This window comes from Pyrus communis, chromosome 4 (genome assembly GCF_041283825.1).
Source record: "Pyrus communis isolate YQ-2024b chromosome 4, ASM4128382v1, whole genome shotgun sequence".
Taxonomy (NCBI): Eukaryota; Viridiplantae; Streptophyta; class Magnoliopsida; order Rosales; family Rosaceae; genus Pyrus; species Pyrus communis.
Window position 1 is genome coordinate 22722655 of NC_142568.1, and position 20178 is coordinate 22742832.

At 38.6% G+C, this 20178-nt stretch overlaps 3 protein-coding genes across 3 annotated transcripts; all 3 read right to left on the reverse strand.

Annotated features, from left to right (window-relative positions):
- Window positions 1-2628: 2628 nt before the first annotated feature.
- LOC137722976 (putative nucleolar protein 5-2) lies at window positions 2629-6613 on the reverse strand. The gene is made up of 9 exons (XM_068462116.2): window positions 6376-6613; window positions 5945-6045; window positions 5703-5744; window positions 5309-5488; window positions 5037-5201; window positions 4265-4465; window positions 3505-4002; window positions 3300-3434; window positions 2629-3224 (listed from the first exon to the last, which is right to left on the reverse strand). Exons 2-9 carry the CDS (start codon window positions 6020-6022, stop codon window positions 2865-2867), a joined length of 1659 nt encoding a protein of 552 aa, XP_068318217.1. The 5' UTR covers window positions 6023-6045; window positions 6376-6613; the 3' UTR covers window positions 2629-2864.
- A 2645-nt stretch (window positions 6614-9258) lies between these two features.
- LOC137723277 (double-stranded RNA-binding protein 2) lies at window positions 9259-13175 on the reverse strand. The gene is made up of 4 exons (XM_068462433.2): window positions 12874-13175; window positions 11776-12023; window positions 10973-11192; window positions 9259-10769 (listed from the first exon to the last, which is right to left on the reverse strand). Exons 2-4 carry the CDS (start codon window positions 12019-12021, stop codon window positions 9586-9588), a joined length of 1650 nt encoding a protein of 549 aa, XP_068318534.2. The 5' UTR covers window positions 12022-12023; window positions 12874-13175; the 3' UTR covers window positions 9259-9585.
- Window positions 13176-14544: 1369 nt separating this feature from the next.
- Window positions 14545-17247, reverse strand: LOC137723747 (pentatricopeptide repeat-containing protein At3g12770). Its single transcript, XM_068462939.2, has one exon. It carries the CDS (start codon window positions 17110-17112, stop codon window positions 14671-14673), a length of 2442 nt encoding a protein of 813 aa, XP_068319040.2. The 5' UTR covers window positions 17113-17247; the 3' UTR covers window positions 14545-14670.
- Window positions 17248-20178: the final 2931 nt, after the last annotated feature.

Here is a 20178-nt window from a genome sequence, read left to right on the forward strand (position 1 = left end):
CCAGATCCCGCAACCACCGGACTCGTTCGATTCAACTCTCAACTCCGATCTACCATCGTTGACTGATTAACGACCATGGTTCGGACCAATTGAAGAACCAGGAGGAGATGAACGTGAGCCATGGGTCGGTTCACCCAGTTGAAGATGTACCCACCACAGAGGGGGCCGCCTCGAACTCGCTCCGGGTCCTAATGAAGGATTTTCCTGGCATGCCCGGCACCCCTGGTGGCCTCGTCTTGCGCCTCACCCAATTTTTCTTCTCCGCCGCCGCGCTCATCATCATGACCACCACCTCTGACTTCCCATCCATCACCGCATTTTGGTGGGTAGCCACCACAACTGAACCCATATCTTTCTTTTTTTTTTTTTTGTTAATTCTTTTAATTATGCTTAAATTTCAATCTGATAACAATTGGGGTTTTTTATGAGGGTTTGGTGGGTTGGTGCAGAGGAGAGAATGGAGGGATAATGGAGGAAAGGAAGGTAGGGGATCTGGAGACCTCAGATCGGGTGTGGCGAAGGGAAGACTGGAGGGTGGCAATGGAGGATCCTACGGTGGAGAGGACAGAAAGCTGGGGCGTGGTGGATGGAAGACAGCTGGGTGAGGAGGTCGAAGTGGCGGGAAAGGACCTCGGAACAGAGAGAAGAAAGGGTACGGGTTGCAGAAGGGAGGGGATTGGGGGAGGTAGAAGACGCAAACAGGTGGTTTTTGTTTTTGTTTTTGTTTTTTTTTTTTTTTGAAATTTTTAATTCCCACATGGACCCTTAATGACATGTGGCGCCCAATCATTGTCCACATGGGCGCCATGTCATCAATTAACTGAAGACTTAACAACCAGACTAACGGATGTATGAGACTGTCCCAAAATTAACACTTTAAGTATGACTCTAGGACAAAAAAAAAACTTCATGTACCAAATGTTGAAAACCACGAAATTTGAGGGTAGTAAATTGATATTTACCCAAAAAAAAAAAGTTTAGGGTATGTTTGTTAACATTTTGCTAAATATTTTTTCGTTTTCCAAATAGCAAAATAGGTGAAAATGGATTATGTGGACTGTGTTGTGAAAATATTGTCACATCCTGGGCCATCCTAGGCTCAACTCCACCGTAGCACAATATTGTCCGCTTTGGGCCCCGACCACGCCCTCACGGTTTTGTTTCTAGGAACTCACACGAGAACTTCCCAGTGGGTCACCCATCCCTGGAATGCTCTCGCGCGAACTCATTTAACTTCGGAGTTCCTACAGAACCCGAAACCAGTGAGCTCTCAAAAGGCCTTGTGCTAGGTAGAGATGAGAATATACATATAAGGCTTACAGGTTCCACTCCCCTGGATGAGGTGGGATGTTACAATATACTAAAAAAACAAAAAACACATAAAGCAATATTTAACCTAATTTATGTAGAACACCAATTGATGTTTTATCTATTTTTCAATAACAATTTTCAAAATAATAGAAAATAAAAGTTACCTTAAAAAACAAAGTTCGAGTGTAGAAAACAAAAAATCATGTTTGCCGCCATTATCATCACTAGTGATGTCAATACCATCACCACATTCTCCATCATCTCACCATCACCACCACAAGGCCACCATCTCTCACTAGCATCGTCGCCACTACCATATCCTCAACCGCCATCACCCTCGTCATCATGACCACCATCACCTCCACCATATCACCATCGCCACAATCAACATTACCGCCACCATGTCAGCATCACCACAACATGTACCTCTACCACCACCATCTCCACCACCATATTATCCATTGTCTCATCGTTGCAGCCAAACCATTACCACCATTACCACGATCTCCACCATCATCGCCACCACCATCACCACATTCTTCATCCCTTTACCCTCACCATGATGACCAACATTGCTGCCACCATGAGCCCTACCTCTCAACCACCATTTTCACAATCATTTGTCATAACCATTGTTAACACAACCATCTTCTACCACCATTGCAACCGCTGCCGCCACCAATACTACCACTACTCCAACCACCACTTATGCCAACACCACTCTCATCTCAACCACACCATACTTGCCACCACTGCCACAATTATATATATATATATATATATATATATATATATGACATTTGATGCCAGATGCGTTTTTAATGTTTCATTCTCTGAAATAATTCTTAAATTAAACTACCATAAGCATTTTCAACTCACAAATATGTCACTTTCATTTAAAAAACAAATTTTCAAAAATTATTTTGCAAAATGTTACCGGACAAACCCTTACTTTCCTTAAAAAATCCATTAAGTTCTTCGAGATTGATTACTCTACCAAACAAATTTGTTTTTAATCATTTTCATGTAGACAAGAAGGTCAACATGTTTCTTTTTCTTTAGCCAACATAGTATAAATGAAATTATTATGGAGTACCAATAACAAATTCTTTTCCAAAATTATAAAAATTTCGAAATTCTCAATTCTGCAATAGTGCTTATAACTCAATGCAAAATTCTCACTTTTACATAATAAAGCATAATAAAATTCTCAATTTCACATAAAAATGCGCATATTCCACGCAGTTGTCAAGTTGCGGTTCCACACTTTGTAAAGTAAAAAAGTTGCGCCTTTTCATTCTTCTACAGCCAAAGACAAACTAAAATTGCAAATTGCGATTGCAACAAGTTTCATTGACCAGCTTCATGCAACATGTTTGTCCATAAGAAATTAGAGGAAACAGAACTGCAGAAGTAGCTTCAATTGACCACATTACTAGCAAATAAATCAAAACAACATGGACTAGATTTTATATATAGAAAATCTGTGTCACTGATTGCCTAAAGTTGAACAAAATTTGCCTGAGTCGTTCGATACAACTTTTAAAAACTCATCAATCCTTGCTCTTCTTCTTCTTCTTTTTCTCTTTCTTCTCGCTTGGCACCTCCGTTTCTTCTTCTTCAGCATGCTTTCTTTTCCTCTTCTTCTCTCCTGCATCTTCATTTTCAACTGCAGCAACTACTTCAGCATCCTCAGCTGAATGCTTCTTTTTCTTCTTCTTTTCCTTCTTTGCAGGCTCCTCAACTTCTGGTTCCACATTGCCATTTCCGTCAGGCATGTCCTCGTCATCAGCCTTCTTCTTCTTTTTCTTCTTCTCTTTCTTATCTTCAGTAACAGGAACCTCAGCAACTGGTTTCTCGGTCTTAGAAGGCGTCATTTTCCCAAGAACCGAATCTGCTGCAGGATTATATGCCTGCGAAGAACGAAACAGGGTTCATATTAATCAACTGACAAACTGAAATAAACATCCACAAGAAAAATATCAGACCTTGGCAGCAGTTATCAATCCTGCGGCTCCCTTCTTGCGATCCTTGTCATAGACTTCAATCTTTGGTTTGCCTTTAGCTGACCCAGCATGGTGACCTAATTCTCTGCCTTCAAGATTCCTTAACCGTGCTTCAAGCTGCCAGAAGTTTCTCTATAAGCAGGTGGTTTCAAAGTCTTAAAAAGAAATAATGAGAAGCAAGAGATACCTTTTGATAATTTTCCACTCCCATTGAGTTATCTTGACCGTCTCCAAGAGCATCAACTCGAATTGCCAATGCTGCTTTACTAGCAAGTGACCGAGAAATTTTACCCTTCAGCTTTGGCGCTGCTTTACCAATCAAGGATGCATGGTAGATAAGCCCATATTTTGGTGTTGCGTGCTTGGTCTTCAGTGCTCTGAAGAGGGCCTTTTCGGCTCCAAGAATCTGAACTGTGCTTCCAGGCTGCTTTGCAAGGTTCAACAAGCTACCACCATGGGAAATGAGGCGAGCACCGACGAGCTCTCCAACAAGAGCAGTCAAATTTGGTGCAATGGTGTTCATCCTATTTTTCAAATAGTCATATAGCTGAGCTCTGTACTCAGAGAGAGAAAGGACTTGGTCACAGAGTTCTTTGATGTTCATCAAATCAAGCTCGCTAACTTCTGTTCCCATGGATATCATTGCTGCATCCTTCAATTCAGTTTCAACCTCCTCTGGCAATATCTGTTATATTTGGACCAAGAACAATGAGATCCATTATCAGCATCACCATCCGTTGCCTTATATGAGATATAACAAGATTACTACCGTTGAATCTGTTATTATAACAGATATAATGGGTTCACTACCAAGAAATAGTATGATGATAAAAGAAGGCACCCTTCGGCCATATAGAGTATTCATCTACAGTAACTTGATCATAAAGAATATTCAATCATATATATAAGGTCCATACAATGGAAACACATAAATCACCAAATCCTACCTCAGAGAAGTCAAGCTTTGCAGCATTAGAACGATAGCCCATCAGCTTAACTGCCTTCGCATAAAGGATGTTGTCCTGAACAATCTTAGCAAGCTCTGGAAAATGCCAACCATACCATTCTCGAACCCTCATTGCATATGTATTTAGCTCTTTATCAAGATCATCAAGCAAACCAATGGCTTGAATAACCATTGTATCAACCTGAAACACAGTAACTTATATTAGGTTTACAATACATTGATGAACCACAACATAGTCCTGAAACATATATTCACAGTATAGCAAACCTATTGGGCTTTCAAGCAGCTGTCCAGAAACATCTATTTACAGTATACAAAACTGACTGAACATCATTTCCGATAACTTAACTTTCATTTTACTGAATTCAGTATCAGTCCTCTACCAACACCAAGTAAGAAAAACCAACAAACTGATCATATCTTTTCTTGCTATTCTACGACATGTATGCAGAAAGGTAAAAACACACGGTAGGCAACAAATAGAATCAGAACTAAATACACTCTCTTTCTGCCTTTTCTTTTCTTTAGTAGAAAGTGAAAGCAGGTAATGAAAGCACAGAGCCACATGCATTACAACGCACTGGTGGTACATATTTGAATGGCCAAATAATCCTCTCCTCCCATGGAAAGAAATACAAAAGGCTAAAAAACTTAAATTACGTAATATACTGATGTTATGACAAAACAATGCACTGCCCAATACCATTACTCCATTCTGAAAAGAAAAAAAAATTGTATTCATAGCCGCACACCTTATCAGCACTGAACTTGAGCTTGAATCGAGATAAGCTGTGAGATAAACCCAAGCTCATTGGTGCCAGATCTTGAACTTGTAGACCAGCTATGAGCTCAGTCAACTGAGCTCTTACACCTCTCATCAACTCCATCACAGCATTGTTGTGAACACAGTCTATTTTCTGCAAGAAATTAAATGCTCGAATTAAATAATATGTCCAATGTTTCACAACGGACCCAATGTTTCACAAATATGTCCAACTTTCTCCATAGCAGAACAGTGGCATACCAGTTTTTCCTTAATGATGTTTCCAAGCTTAGAATCAGAAACAGCCAGCGTCTCACCACTGCAGTGCGCTTTCAAGAATTTGCGTAGTCCTTTGCTGGGTTTACTGTCAATCAACAGGGTTGCTGCTTCCAAGGCTTCTGATGTATTCTCAAACTTGGAGAAAGCTTTCAGTTTCACAACCTAAACCAACACCATATACAGATTAAATATATAACTAACAAAATGCTCAAATCAAGCAGATAAACGAGAAAACTTATTTTAAACCACATGAAGGAAACCAATCTGGAAGTAAAAACTGCACGGTGCCGATATCATGTGTAACAGCAATCAATAAGGATGAGCTTTCAATATAAATAAAATGTATATACATATTAAAAAGACAGACTATAGATACCTGTCTAGCTTTATCTGCACTTGAAAAATCCTTCCATAAGTCCTGCAACACCAATTAATAGGAGAAAAGCAATCAGACCCAGCACTTAAAAACTGAAAAAAACAAAAAAAAGATAAAGATAAACAGAAGAACCGATGTAAACCCGAACTCAAAAATTAGATTTCTTTTCACATTTTGTTTCATTCTTCTAAAAAACCAGATAGAAAATACATATATAAACACAGTTTCAAGACCGCAGTTACCTCAACTTTGGAGAGCTTCCCTTCATCCAGCACTTTAAATAAGGCAAACCCCGCCGGAGTCTCGAACAAGACGAGCATTTTTCCTACTCCTCAAAACACACCTACACCAAGCAAAATACAAAAACCAAAATCACCCGTCAGATCAATCATCGCATCTCCAGCCCAACATTTTTATTATAATCACACACCAACTCAAATATCAGTGAAAAAAGAAAAAAACCCACAAAAATTCCTAGCAAATATACCCAAAATACAAACAATCTCTAATCTTTATGCAAAACCCACATCACTGATCAATTTTCAAACTTCAAAATCCATACTTTTCACAAGAACAAAACAAGCACCCACCAATATCTACATGCATATATGTGTGTGTATGTGTAGAGAGAGAGGGGGAGAGGGAGAGAGGGAGTAAAGTAGTAATTTCATACCTTTCTCTGTGCTGAGCTGCGTCGGAAAGAAGGGGGAGGAAGTAGGAGAAGGAGGGAGCAGAGAAGCGAGGGTCTAGGGTTTAAAGGAGACGAATTTCTAGGGATATTTATATAGTGGTTATATAGGATGGAGGGAACACCCTTGTCGCAGACAGGGGTAATTTTGGGCTTTTACGTATATGCAGTGGACATTTTCGTCTAAGGAGTTGAAAAAGACTGCGGCGCATCGTTACGTGGCAAGAATTCAAGGCGGGTGCAGAACGGTTGGGTATAGATTCATAACACTTGAGACGTTAGGGTTTTCTGGCTCACCGAACAAGATCCTCTCCCGATTCTTTTGGTGAGGATCTTAACGATCCGTGAATTATGTACTTTTATCGTATATCGTACGATTAGTTTTTGTCAAGTACTGTTTGTGTTTAATTTTAAATAAAATATTTAAAATAATTTCTGACCGCATGATATACGATAAACGGATACGATTCACGAATCCTCGAAATCCTCACAAAAAGAATCCAGCGAGGTTCCGGATTCGTTTTTCACTGATGTTTTTTCTAGTTACAAATATAGGACTCACTCTTGTAGGGTTGAAATTGGATTGAAAATTTTGGGCCTTCCATTGAAAGAAGATCTTATAAGGTTTGAACGACGACCCATGCGTGTTGTGGGTCCATAAACACACAACGTCTCGAGTATCCAAATTTAAATTGAGTGGATTCACTGTTACTGTGATATCTCGAATACTAATAAGTATAATATCACGTGTGTATATTACCTTATATTAGCGGCATGATACACCACGATAATGATAAAATTGTTCAACTTAAATCTCTTTCGTTTTTTTTCCAACGCACACTCATGTTTGTGTCTTTGACTAGATGTCCACATACTTTGTTCATCTAAACCCAAGAATTTCTCATTTGATGGAAATTTATGCTAAATATGGTTTTAAGTTTTTATTTTGTATACCATTCGATATACTTTTATTCCACGTATTTCCCCTCTCTTTCATCTCTCGCAAAAACAACATAGTTATCATCAAATGGGCTATATGATTTTAAACATGGGGGGTCTCAATATTAAAGGTTCAACTTTTGACATAAAAGCATAGCGTGAAACGCAAAAACAATTTTCAATTTACTCACAGAGGTATTTCATTTAACACTTGGTGGACTTCTTGTCATCAGCCGAACGATGTGATATTGACATTTGCCGAAGCAATCTGATGAATGCCATCAAAAGCATTTATTGAGTATTGACAACACAACCTGTTAAGTGCTGCTAAGAGCAACTCCAGCGTTGGAGCCCTCCCTCTTGGCAGTACACTATTCAATCCACCTAATGAACATTAACTGCCCTTAATGAACAGTAATTAGCCCTGGCAATAGAATAGGCAATAGGCAATAAAATATTAGTATTTTTTTTATTTATAAAATAATACAAAATAATTTTAATTGTAATATCGGATAAGATTTTTAATCGTTATCGTTGCGCCACGTGTCATTATCCGAAGTATTATTAAATAATACAAAATAATACAATTATTGGTGATGGATTTCTGATAAGATTATTAACTAATCACGTCGCACCATGTGTCATAATCTGTTCACAATCTTTGAGGATAGATTTCCATCAGATTTTTAACGAATGACAACATGACACGTGTCATAATCTGTTCACAATCTTTGAGGATAGATTTCCATCAGATTTGTAACGAATGACGGCATGCCACGTGGCATTATGCACAACCTAATCCTTTCTGAATCCTCTATATAATCCATCATTCATCCTCACAAATCTCACACTAAAATTCTCAAGATCTCTATCATTATTCATAGTTTATGCTTCCTTATTCACAAAAATCTGTATCATTATTCATAGTTTCTGTTTCTTTCTTTCAATGTCTTCTTCTTCTTCCTCAAGGATGATGTGGGAATTCAATCAGGAAGAGGAAGAATTGTTTAACGAATCAGAAACAATTTTTTTTACAATTTTTTTCAGATTTTTCAGATATTTTTTTGAATTTTTTACAATTTTTTTTAAATTTTTATTCAATTAATTAATCTCTGCCGTTGGATATAAAAAAATTTGAATTCCAACACTCCAGATTGTGCCACGTGTCACAACAGTAACTTTTCAGATTTTTAAAACTATTTTTTCATTTATTTTTTAATTTATAAAGCATTTTAATATCCACCGTTGATCTCAGATCGAACGGTGGATATTAAATCTGACTTTTTTTTTTTATTACCGTTGAGATCGAACAGTCCACATTAAGTGACCGTTAGGATCTAACGCACCGTGGGAAGCCACGTGGCTTCCCAACGGTAACTGACGGATTCTGTTTTTTCTGATTTTTGTGTCGGCGACGCGCCCCCACGCGCGGGTGGGGTGCACGCGCCTGACACAAAAAAATTTAAATAATGCGCTGACGCCACCCTGGCGTCAGCCTTACGTCACCCCCACCTCGGGCTCAAGGGCTGGTAATCCCCCACGGGCCCGGAGCTCGGGCCTCCCCCTTCCATCGGGCTGGGCTACGCTGGACCTCATCACCTGGCCCTCGGGCCCCTTGTTTCTCCCCTATCCCCCGAGCAAAACCCAATGCTGAGATTGCTCTAAGATATGTCTAGCAATTCTTACATTAAACACTTGATGCGCACAAAAAAACTTATACCATATTCTCAGAAGGTCCATAAAAAACCGTCACATGCTTGTTTTCCGGCCTCGGGTGGTCTTGGGACCACCTTTGTCCCAATGTAACTTTTCATTAGCTTATGTAACTATTCATTATCGTCGATGTGGGCGTGTGACGCATGACCGATGCTGCTTGTTCTTGCATTTGCAGTGAATATTTGTATACTTAATTCAACAAAAACAAATATATATGCAACAACGTTCTCTTTCGATTATATAAAGCTAATTGTCTTACAACTTCTGCCTACCAGTATATATATCTCATTCATATTTATGAAAAATCAGAATCAATGTCTCAACCTGATTAAGCTCAAAGAACAGGATGAAACTAACACATCGAGAATTCGGAAACCGAAAAAACGACTCATTTATTCTAATTACTTTGCAGAAGCATCAATGGCTTCCGCGCCTCATAAACTGCTGTGGTTCCTCACAAGATGAACTAATCACATCTATTAGAACTTCTGTATTATGTATATTTGGAATTTTGGATTAAAAATGAAGCTTACCAAGCTCTCAACTTTGTTTTGGCACGTCGTCTTGATTAGTATCCTTCTTCTCCATCTCCGGTAACACTCTCTCCTGGCTGGAACTTGACATTTTTCTTGCTGGTGGGGCTGAACAAACTGGTACAACTGATCTAATTCGAACAGCCGGTGCCATGAAGCTAGGTCGTAGTCCTCCCAGTTGCATTCTTTCAGGCAATTGCGCGGCTGAAGATGAGGGGATCCCTGTTCTCATTCTTGGCGGAGCAGGATTCCTGCTTGGAAAATTTTGTGGTCTAGACCCCGGAGAAGAAGAGGGCCTTACAGTTCTGATTATTACAGGTTCTGCAGCAGATGGCGGCCTTAGACTTCTAGCACTACTGACTCTTGGTGGATTTTGGGGCCTCAAATTGGGCCTACGAGATTCGAAACCACGAGGATTTTGTAACCTGAAGTCCACTGGCCTAAAACTAGAATCCACGATTCTAGGGTGAGCATGTCCGGATTGCCCAGTTGGGTTGTTGCATTCCAGCTGAAGGTTTCCAATTTTGCTTTCTAACTCTCCTAGGTTCTGTTTCTCAAGCTGAACTTGTTCCTGGACTCTTACTTCAGCGCCGCTGCTTGCGGGACTAAAGGGATCTGAAACTATAGAAGGAGAGTACGTGGGTGATTCTTCTGGCTTTTCTTCCTGTATCTCTTGAATAGTCACCGTGGACTTGCCCCTGATCGGCGGGTTAGGAACCAAATGGTTTGAGAAGCAAAATGAAGGGCCTGAGGTAGCAATTGTAATTCTGGGTCCCGCTGAGGTCGACTCTTGCCCTCTTGCTGGAAAGTATAGACAGTTATCTGGGCGAAGCACAGATTGCATAAATGGAAATATCTGAGGAACAGATGGAGAAACTGGTAAAATAGGAAGCGCCAGCAGGCGATTTTGTTGCTGTAATAGTTGCTCCCGCCACAATCCGTACATTCCTATTTCAGGGGAATAATTAGAATAACCCCAGTTATGGAATTGCATAGGATATAAGCTTGGTGTTGGCAGGGTAGATTTCTGGAAGATGGGAATGTATGTTTGCTGTCCATGTCGGCAATCATTTTGAGTATTAATAGACTCAGACGGCCGCAAACTTCCAAGAATACGAGCAATAATGACTTGTTCCTGTTCTTCATTGCCTCTAGGCTCCGCCGAGGAAGAAGACGAGCCATGTTGAGCCACTGCATGGATAACATAACAATTAGATATATAGGCCTTCAATGGGATACATATTTGGGAAATTTCATTGATTGAATTGTTAAGCAGCCAAAAGAAGGAAATACTGCATGCAATCTTTCAAGGCAAACCGCAAAAATGCTTGTTTGCTAGCGTGCAATTAGAAGAAAGAGAAAGAAAAAAAGAAAGATAACAGGAAAATGCATACATCTTTTCAGGGCTGCCCAAGCAGCAGTTGCAGCATTCTTCTGAGCTTGTTTCTTTGTCCTAGCCGGTTGCCCGGTAAAGCTCATTCCTGCTAGCTCAACTGTACATGAGAACACAGGCACATGGCCAGGTCCAGATCGAACAGTTGTATAAACAGGAAGGTTCAATCCAGCTCTGTGAGCAGTCTCCTGAAGCAAGTTCTTGTAAACCCCTGTTTCATCCTGCGCAGCACAACTCACAATATAATTATTCAACAACTATTTCCTGTGGCAGTTTGCATTAAGTTAGGGGATGGAACAGGGAAAATTCTGGACAGTAATAGTAAACAATATATGAAGAAGGTAACAAAGAGACATTCCATTTAAAATGCTAGTTAGTTTTAACCAGTTTTCTCATCTTTTCCTTCCTGGTTTTCCATTAAACTAAACTCTTCGACACCTTAATCGATTTGTCACCAATAAACTCCCCCAAATGCAAGGTCTAGGGATGATTCAACTTCAACATGCACAACCATACCCTTCTTTTGGGAAAAAAAGAAGACAGCAAAGTCGTGGAACAGTTTTCCCTTAAAGAGTTCAATGGTATGATTTTAATTTTGTCCTTGGTGGTGGAGGAATCTGCACTCGTTGACTATCAGATCAAACGTATAAAATACAACGGACACTGGTTATGAGTATTAAATGATTAATTGTTACTCCAACAAACAAAAAAGAATCACGACATATCTACCTGAAACTAACAAATTTTGAGCACATAAAGAAACTGTTGTCACCAAACTAAAAGTACTACAATTTTGCTACTAACCAATACTCTTGCAGCTAGTGCTCTGGAAGGGCCTCTTTTTGCAAGTGTGTTCAATGCTACCTCCGCTGCAGCATGCTCGGCCTGTCTAAGAGTAGGACAGAATGTAGGACTTTCAAAAGTATCTCCATTGAAGTTGACAGTTGCTTTGAATCGAGGAGCATGATCTGGTCCTTCCCGAATGCATGAATAAGATGGCAAATTGAAGCAACTTCTCTGCGCCAACTCTTGCAATTGGTTCTTATACATACCTGTGTATACATGTAACATTTTACGTTTCAATTACAAACGTGTTCTGATTTCAACAATTTAGAGAAAGAGCTTTCAAGTTTCAAAACGATTTGTAAATATATCCATACCCAAAAATAAAAACATCCCAATTCAAGTTTTTTTAAAACCATATTCCATAGCCGTAGTTTGTGAATTTATTTCTTTCAAGCAATGGATTAGCGCTGTAACCTCGCGGCACAGCAAGACCATGGAAAAACGCAAAATTACTAACAACACACGCCTTTCACGCAAACTCAAGCCAAATAGGCAGTTGTTTGTGGGTATTCGTAGTAAGAGCAGCGTCTAAAGAACTGGTCCCGATTCTCTGTAAGTTTCCAAACACTATAAGAAGTCATTCTGAAATTCCATTTTCGGCTTGCATTTTGCATCTTCGAAATATAAAATGAACCAAGCAGCTAACTACTTTCCATTTTTCATTGATCGTCAAATTAATGGAAATTCTCAATTTTTACTACAAAAATAACTTAAAAGTATCCAAAGAAACCATTTTTTCCACAAAAATTAATAGTTCTTTGGCTTCTTAAGCATTCTCAGCAGAAAAGTATCTCCAAATCACGATTTTTTTTTTTCTTTCTTCCATTTTTTTCCCCAAATTTTCTCAACAACCAAACGGAGCTAACCCAACAACAACATCCAAATCCATACCAATCTCAGACCCAATTATACCAAATAATCAGAAAATAATCACAAGAACACCAATTGAAAATCAAATGAGCTCAAGAACAAACAATAACCAGCAAATCGAAATATATCAAAACAAATGCGAAACCTGATCCGGGTAAGAGCCAAAAGAGAGAGAAAACCACTCACCTTCGCGGCCGAATCCAATTTTCCCAGAGTTTTCCCGAGAAAGTGACGGAAGAAAAAGGGCGGAGCACAAAGTTTGAACAATACAAATACAACAGTGGCAGTAAAGTGGGGGACTTTTGTTTTGGAAATTTATTTTATTTTTCACGCCGTGCTGTCATTTTCTCCCTCTACTTTGTCACTCATCATCCGCAGATGGAAGGATCTACAGAGGGCCTGTAGAGAGAGCAGTGGCACTCCTACACTTTTGAGCTGTGTTTTTCATACGTCGGAGACCACTAATAAGCGTCGCCGTTTTGTTAGTTACTGTGCCCACTACCTACTTGGATGAGCAATATTTCGGTGAAACCGACACGTGTTACATATTTTTTTATTATTTTAAATTTTTGTTCAAATTATAACACGTGTCCGTATAATTAGACTTAGGAAATGGGTGTTGTTTATACGGTTTGTATCGTTTTTACGTAATAGTGTTATCTTAACATATTATGTCGTGTTAAACTTGTTTAACATGTAACTCTATAATGACTTGATTTGTTGTAGGATTGATCTGAAACTTGTTATTTTCGTGTCGGATTACCGAGTCATGCAAAAAATTATCATGCCTAAAGTCTAGACCTGACAAGCGAGTCGTGTTCATGTCATGCCCGTTATCTTAATGGATGACCCGATAATGACCCGACTAATTATCATGTTCTTAACGGATGATCCGATAACGACCTAACATGTTAACAGGTTGATCCGAAAGCTATTATTTCCATGTCATTTTAATGAGTCATACAAGAAATTATCAGGCTTACACGTATTAATATTACATAAGTGAGATGTATTAATCAATCTATCATTCACTTATATTATAACACGTAAAATATACATTATGTAATAAATATTCTAAATGTCACTCAGTACTACGGTCTGGTGATATTATTTTTCACTTGTAAGTGAGAGATCTTAAGTTCGAATCTTGTGAATGACGAATTTTATACCAAATTAGGTTGTCCATAATATGATTTAACCGAATTCTCCTCTTTCATAGTGCAAAATATATCGTTGTACTAAAATAAGTATCACAGATATACAAAACTTTCTCTGACTTAAAGTCACGCGGTAGGTTGTTTTGCTACTTAGTGGTGGAATAAAAAGGTCCAACCATTCAAACCGACCAAATCAAATCAATCAAAAACACCTTGATTCAGTTTTCATCAAAGTGAAATCTTGAACCAATCGAACCAAACTGCAATTAATTTTGTTTGGTTCATTTTGACCTGGGAGTTTTAACAAAACATTTTCGGTATTATTCGTTTTTAACGAAAATGATATTTTTACTTAAAAAAGTAGCTCGTATTACTATTCACTTACAACATATTTTTGTCATTTTGATTAAAACTCAAAGCTTTCAAACCATTTTCATTAGTTTTCCTTTGAAAAATCGCTTAAACTAAACCAAATTGCCTACTGCCTACTTGGATAATCAATTTAGTATAATTAGGTTGTTAGTTATTTAATTTGATGGATGATTAATATTATTAGGCTGTTAGATATTTATAAGTTGATAATATATCAGGAGTGGGCATGTCAAGCCTCGTAAAGTGTCGACATAATGCATGTCATCATATGTCGAGCCTTGCAATCTAGATTTGGAAAATGTGTAAATGTAAGTTCTCAAACGCGTAATCCCCAAAAAAGAAATGGTATGCTTGTATCAAAGCAAAACTCCTATGGCATCACATGATTAGTGTGAAACACCGTTACCTTGGCATTGCCGTTTAATATAAGTCCTTTACGAGAAGATGAACCCCATCACCAGTAATCATTGCAAGAACATTTCCCATCGACAAAGTGATGGAAACGATTGGCATCTCTCACAATAAGTTCCCTCCTCACTATCTTGGATATATATTTAGTCACATTGTGACAGTCAACACACACACGCAGATTCTTGGTGATCCTAATCAAGCTTCCTGCCGGCGTGTTTAAAAGTCCCAATGCAATGGCTAATCTCTCACTATGTCCCCATAGCAACCTGACCTTCATCGGCTCATCCACATCACGAAGAACACAACTTGTATCCGGGACATAACCAGAAGCCTCCACTGCTGCTCTTAAATCCTCTAAATGCTGATATATCTCTGCCCAATTCGGATGGGAGTTGTCTCCGGCGAAAAATGTATGAACCTGGTTTCCGACTTCAATCAAGCTATAACCCGGTATTTTTCTGAGTCCCTTTGTCCTCATGAGGCTCCGGATATAATTTACAGCATCCCATCTCCGTGCTTGAGCATAAATGTTTGATATCACAACATAAATTGAAGGATTCATGGAATCTATACAAAGCAATCTGTCAGCTGTCTTTATGCCGATATCAATGTTCTTGTGAGCCTGACATCCATTAAGCAATGCTTCAAGAACCAAACTTCCTGGTTCAAAAGGTATTTGCTTAATCAATGCCTCAGCTTCTTCAAGTCTGCCTGCTCGGCATAAAAGATCCACAAAACTAGCGTAGTGTTTTTCAGTCAGCCTAATGCCACGATCTCTCTCCATGCTGTGGAATAGTTTGATACCCTCTTCCACAAGTCCGGAGTGACTACAAGCAGTTAGAAGAGAAAGAAGGGAGGTTTCATTTGGCTTATACCCCTCCTCCTTCATTCTTCTATAGATACCAAGAGCTTGCAGTCCATATCCGTGAATACCGTAGCTAGTTATCATAGAATTCCATAGGATAACATCTCTACAAAAGGCGCCATTTTCAAATGTTCTCTCAGCATACTTTATTTTTCCACACTTTGCATACATATCAATCAAGGCTGTCATGGAAACTACATCAACTTCATGCCCATTCCGGATCAAATGAGCATGAACACTCCTGCCTTTCTTCAGAGAGCCCAAATGTGAACAGGAATGGACTAAACTAACAAGAGTTACCAAATTAGCAGCAATTCCCTCTTCTTGCATCTGACTAAACAGTTTCAAGGCTTCTTCTGCATGCCCATTTTGGGTCAATCCTACCAGCATGGCCGTCCATGTAATCACGTTCTTCTCTTTCATTCTATCAAAGACAAATGTTGCTAGCTTTATTGCACCACATTTAGAGTACAAATCAACAATGGCAGTAGACAAAATAGGATTTGGATCAAAACCCATTCTAAAAACACAACAATGTAGGATTTTCCCAGTTTCCAAATCAGCTGTTTGAGAACATCCCTGAACAAGACTCACCATGGTTCCCGAATCAAACCTACCACCATCTGTGACCAATCTGTGGAAGAAACCAAAAGACTCGTGTACCAGACCATTTTGAATGCACCCCGATATCATGACATTCCACGAAATCAAACTTCTGATGGGCATGGTCTCAAAAACAGAAAAGGAACTTCGCATGTCACCCATATTATTATACATATCCACTAGCGAGGTACGTAGTAAAACCTCATTACCCATTCCTAGTCTAATTATGCATCCATGAACACATTTTGCAAGCTTGAAATTCCCACTTTTAATGCAAACTTGAATCAAGCTTAGCATAGTAACCAGACTCGGCTTAACCCCACAACTACACATTTCTACAAACATATCAACTGCCTTACTAAACTGACCAGATTGCACATAGCCACCAATCATGGAATTCCAACAAACAACATCTCTTTCTGGCATCCTATCGAAAAACCTTTGCGCACAATCAACCTTATCAAACTTCACCAAGAAATGAATCATCGAACTCCCCAAAAATCGATCACTTTCAATTCCTTTATCCACAGCTCTCTTAATAACTTCCATCCCCCTTCTGTAATCCAATAAGCCCATGCATGCCTTCAGCGCATAATTACACGTGTAACTATCAATCTCCAAATGATAAGAACCCATCAAATTAAACAACTCAAGGCTCTCACTGTACCTCTCTTTTCTCAAATACCCATAAACCATGGCATTGCATAGAATGGTTTCTGGTTGAGGAAATTGATCGAACACTTGGCGGGCATTATCCAAACTTCCCAAATCCGAGTACACTTTAACGAGTTTTGTACCCAGAATTTGGTCATTAGATATAGAATTAATGATGATCTGGGCATGAATGGATTTGACCCAGATAAGCTTTTGTGCAAATTGTTGTAAGAGTGACGAGAACTCGTGAACATTTGCAGAAGAATAAGAACAAGAAGCGTAGACTGAGAAGGAAGACGAGGGGCTGAGATTGAAGGGTATTTTGGGAAATAATCCGTGGATATGGAGGAACAGATTACGCATGAAGAAGAAGAAGATGGAAAAAACGCGGGAAATTTAACGGTTCTGAGCAGAATTTACCTCTCTGTTTCAAACTATAAAAACGGTATCTGAAAAGAACTAATATGAAATACGACAAAACATTTTGGGGTCAATTCAGAAATAGTGAAAACTTGTAATGTCATTTTCTACCCCATAGAAGGACGAAATAGTAAGGGTAGTTTTGGACGATTGCATGAGACTACGAGATATCGGAGTCGTTGAGCGGCAAGGATTCCCGGCGGGAAGAACTGAGAACTCAGATTGAAAACAACCCGTTATTTACCAAATATTTCAGGTGGTTGCAAAAAAGTGAGAGGTAAATAGTATGCACTAGTGGTTACGATCAAGGTTCTAAAAGACGCTAGGCGCTAGTCGGACAGCAAGTTGGGTCTAGCGCCTAAGTGACTAGGCGGAGCTTAGGCAGGCACTTAAGCGGACTAGACAAATTTAAGTAAATTTATTATATTTGTGTAAATAAGTGTTTTTTATACTTAAAATATATATAATTACATTATAAACTACAAAATAGAATGACATATATAATATAAAGTATTGGAACATAATGAAAACATGGGCAACATGTATATATTGTGCATTTATTTAAGTATTCAATAAGTCTCTCACAATTTATTGAAAAAAATAGAATGCAAAATGAAAGTTATCTATTTTCTGTCTAAATGAGTTGCAACCTAGGCGTGTCTGAGCTGGCTAGGCGGGTACCTAGGCTGTCTAGGCGGGCGCCTTAGCAAATCTAGGCACCATTTCTTAATTTTCAAACGCCTAGGCATTAATCAGGGCGGTGGCCAACTGCCTAGCTCCAAGACAGAGCCTAGGAGGTGCTAGGCGGGGATTTTTAGAACAATGGATATGATAGATGTTGCCTAACCCTTGCAAAGCAGGAGACCGTACTTTTTTGAACCTTCGTTTCCATCGTAGTTGATCAAAATGCATTTTGTAGTGTGAAATTGTAGGTTTTGTTTCTGCTTTCATCTCCTTGCTTTCGTGGTTTACGCTGACCAAAATATTTACGAATTAGTTGTTTGGTTTGATCTTTGTGACTTACTTTGATTATTCCACAAGGAGTTTCTAGCACAACATAATAAATAACTAATAAAATCCTTAGATCACATCAAGTTTTCAGTTATCTTGGCCTTTATCCGGTGCAAATGACACTGTCATACTTCTAACATCAAACACGAAACGAAGATTTGCCTTCTGAAACGCCCCTAAGGGACTCGGTCCTGTGTCACTAATAGGCATTATACCGAGGCACTTCAAGATTCCCTCGGGTTCTGATGCACTTCAAGACTCCCTCGGTTCTTCCATTGCGGAAACAGTTGAAAGAATCATATTCCTGCCAATCCATGGATTTCGACCTCCATTGTTGTCTTCCCTTGACGGAAAAGTTTTCTTCTGGTAACACTACATTAACTTCCGCTACAAGATAAACTGCGTGGTCATTCGATTCTAGTAAACGTAGAATCAAGTTTTGATGTCCATTAAGTAGTTGCAGTGGGTGATTCCCACGGAACTGTGAGAATTCACAAAAGCATGCAGTTATTGAAACTTTCTGTCGCATCTAAGACTAGGCCTTAATAGTAACGCTGAAGAATCATGTTCTGTTCATACAACGGATTGAGACCTCCACCAACCAAATGATATTCCCTCTGTTCTGAATTCCAAATGCACTAAAAATTTCGGTCCAATCTTGATAACAAGTTTACGTGCTTTAGAGATATTTTCTAATACGTTCATGCTGAAGGATATGAAGAGGATGACAACAAATCAAAAACCATTGCTAGCTTGGTCCAACAAAACACCATATTCCAAACAACATCGCTCACTTCTCAAGTAGTCTCGATTCTGGGGTTGATTTTGCTTGAGGTTAGGAGCTCGGCTTCTAGCTATTTCAGCCATCATGTGATGCCTTTCTTTGAGGGTGAAATTCTTTAGGAAGAGGAGTATTGATCAGGGTGGCAGTGAGCATATACAGAAGGTTGTGCCTTGGTGCAGACAGATTTGGCAATATGTCATCAGTAGAGGTTTAGTTACAGATAGGGATGGGCAACGGTTATGGCGGGCGAGTAACCGCGGTTATTTACCCATAACCGTTTATGCTTATACCCGCATAACCGTTTACCCGTTGGGTAATTGCCTAAACGGTTATACTCATACTCATAACCGTTTATAAACGGCTAACCATACTCATGACCGCATACCCATTTAACCATAACCGTTTAATATCCGTTTACCCATTTACCCTTTTTAACCCGTTTATCTTTTTTTTTTTTTTTTTTTTTTTTTACCATTACCCATTTTTTACCCGTCTACATGTTTTTTAACAACTTGAAAATTATATTAAAAAAAAAAAGGTCATAATATATATATATATTTTTTTTTTTTACAATTAAACACCGTTATAGGTACATTTATCATACATTTCCGTATTTTAATTTTTTAAGTTCTTATACCATTCCAATAATTGAAATAATAATTTACAGACGATATTTTTAATTGATATAGAATGAAAAAGCAAGAAAATTAGTTTTAAAAAACAAAATTGGAATATAGGATATATAAATTATAGTAACAATGCTAAGAAAAGTGAGGGATTAGCTGAAATGGCAAGTCGCAACATGTTTGAGGAACAGCTCTTGGGTTGAATTAAGTGAGTGGGGCTGAGGGGAATTGTTATTTATTTTCCTAATCTTTTGGAAAACTTTTACTACTAATCCATGTTACCAATGAAGGTAATATAATATTTGTTAAGTATTTTTGGTTACGAAAAGTGTTTAGAAGACAATATTCTTGAGTTATTTAACCTATAATGTGAAGTATTGACATAATATATATAATTAGCTATATAAATCATGCACTATAGTCAATAGCATTGATCTAAGCTTTGTTCGATAGAGAACATGATTTGTGTTAATTTTACATATATAAAATAAATGGGTAAATGGTTACCCATTTATAACCGCGATTAATACTCATAATCACTCATTTAAATTTCACGAGTAAACGGTTATACCATAATCGTTTATTTAT

What these genes read in the sequence shown, in the direction of transcription:
- LOC137722976 (XM_068462116.2), bottom strand. Translation starts at nt 6,022, where the DNA reads ATGCTCGTCTTGTTCGAGACTCCGGCGGGGTTTGCCTTATTTAAAGTG. An exon ending in GGAAGCTCTCCAAAGTTGAG is followed by an intron (nt 5,745 to 5,944) that starts GTAACTGCGGTC and finishes TTGGTGTTGCAG; the next exon opens with GACTTATGGAAGGATTTTTC. An exon ending in GATTGATAACTGCTGCCAAG is followed by an intron (nt 3,225 to 3,299) that starts GTCTGATATTTT and finishes CGTTCTTCGCAG; the next exon opens with GCATATAATCCTGCAGCAGA.
- LOC137723277 (XM_068462433.2), bottom strand. Translation starts at nt 12,021, where the DNA reads ATGTATAAGAACCAATTGCAAGAGTTGGCGCAGAGAAGTTGCTTCAAT. An exon ending in CACTAGCTGCAAGAGTATTG is followed by an intron (nt 11,193 to 11,775) that starts GTTAGTAGCAAA and finishes TGTGCTGCGCAG; the next exon opens with GATGAAACAGGGGTTTACAA. An exon ending in TTGGGCAGCCCTGAAAAGAT is followed by an intron (nt 10,770 to 10,972) that starts GTATGCATTTTC and finishes TTATCCATGCAG; the next exon opens with TGGCTCAACATGGCTCGTCT.
- LOC137723747 (XM_068462939.2), bottom strand. Translation starts at nt 17,112, where the DNA reads ATGCGTAATCTGTTCCTCCATATCCACGGATTATTTCCCAAAATACCC.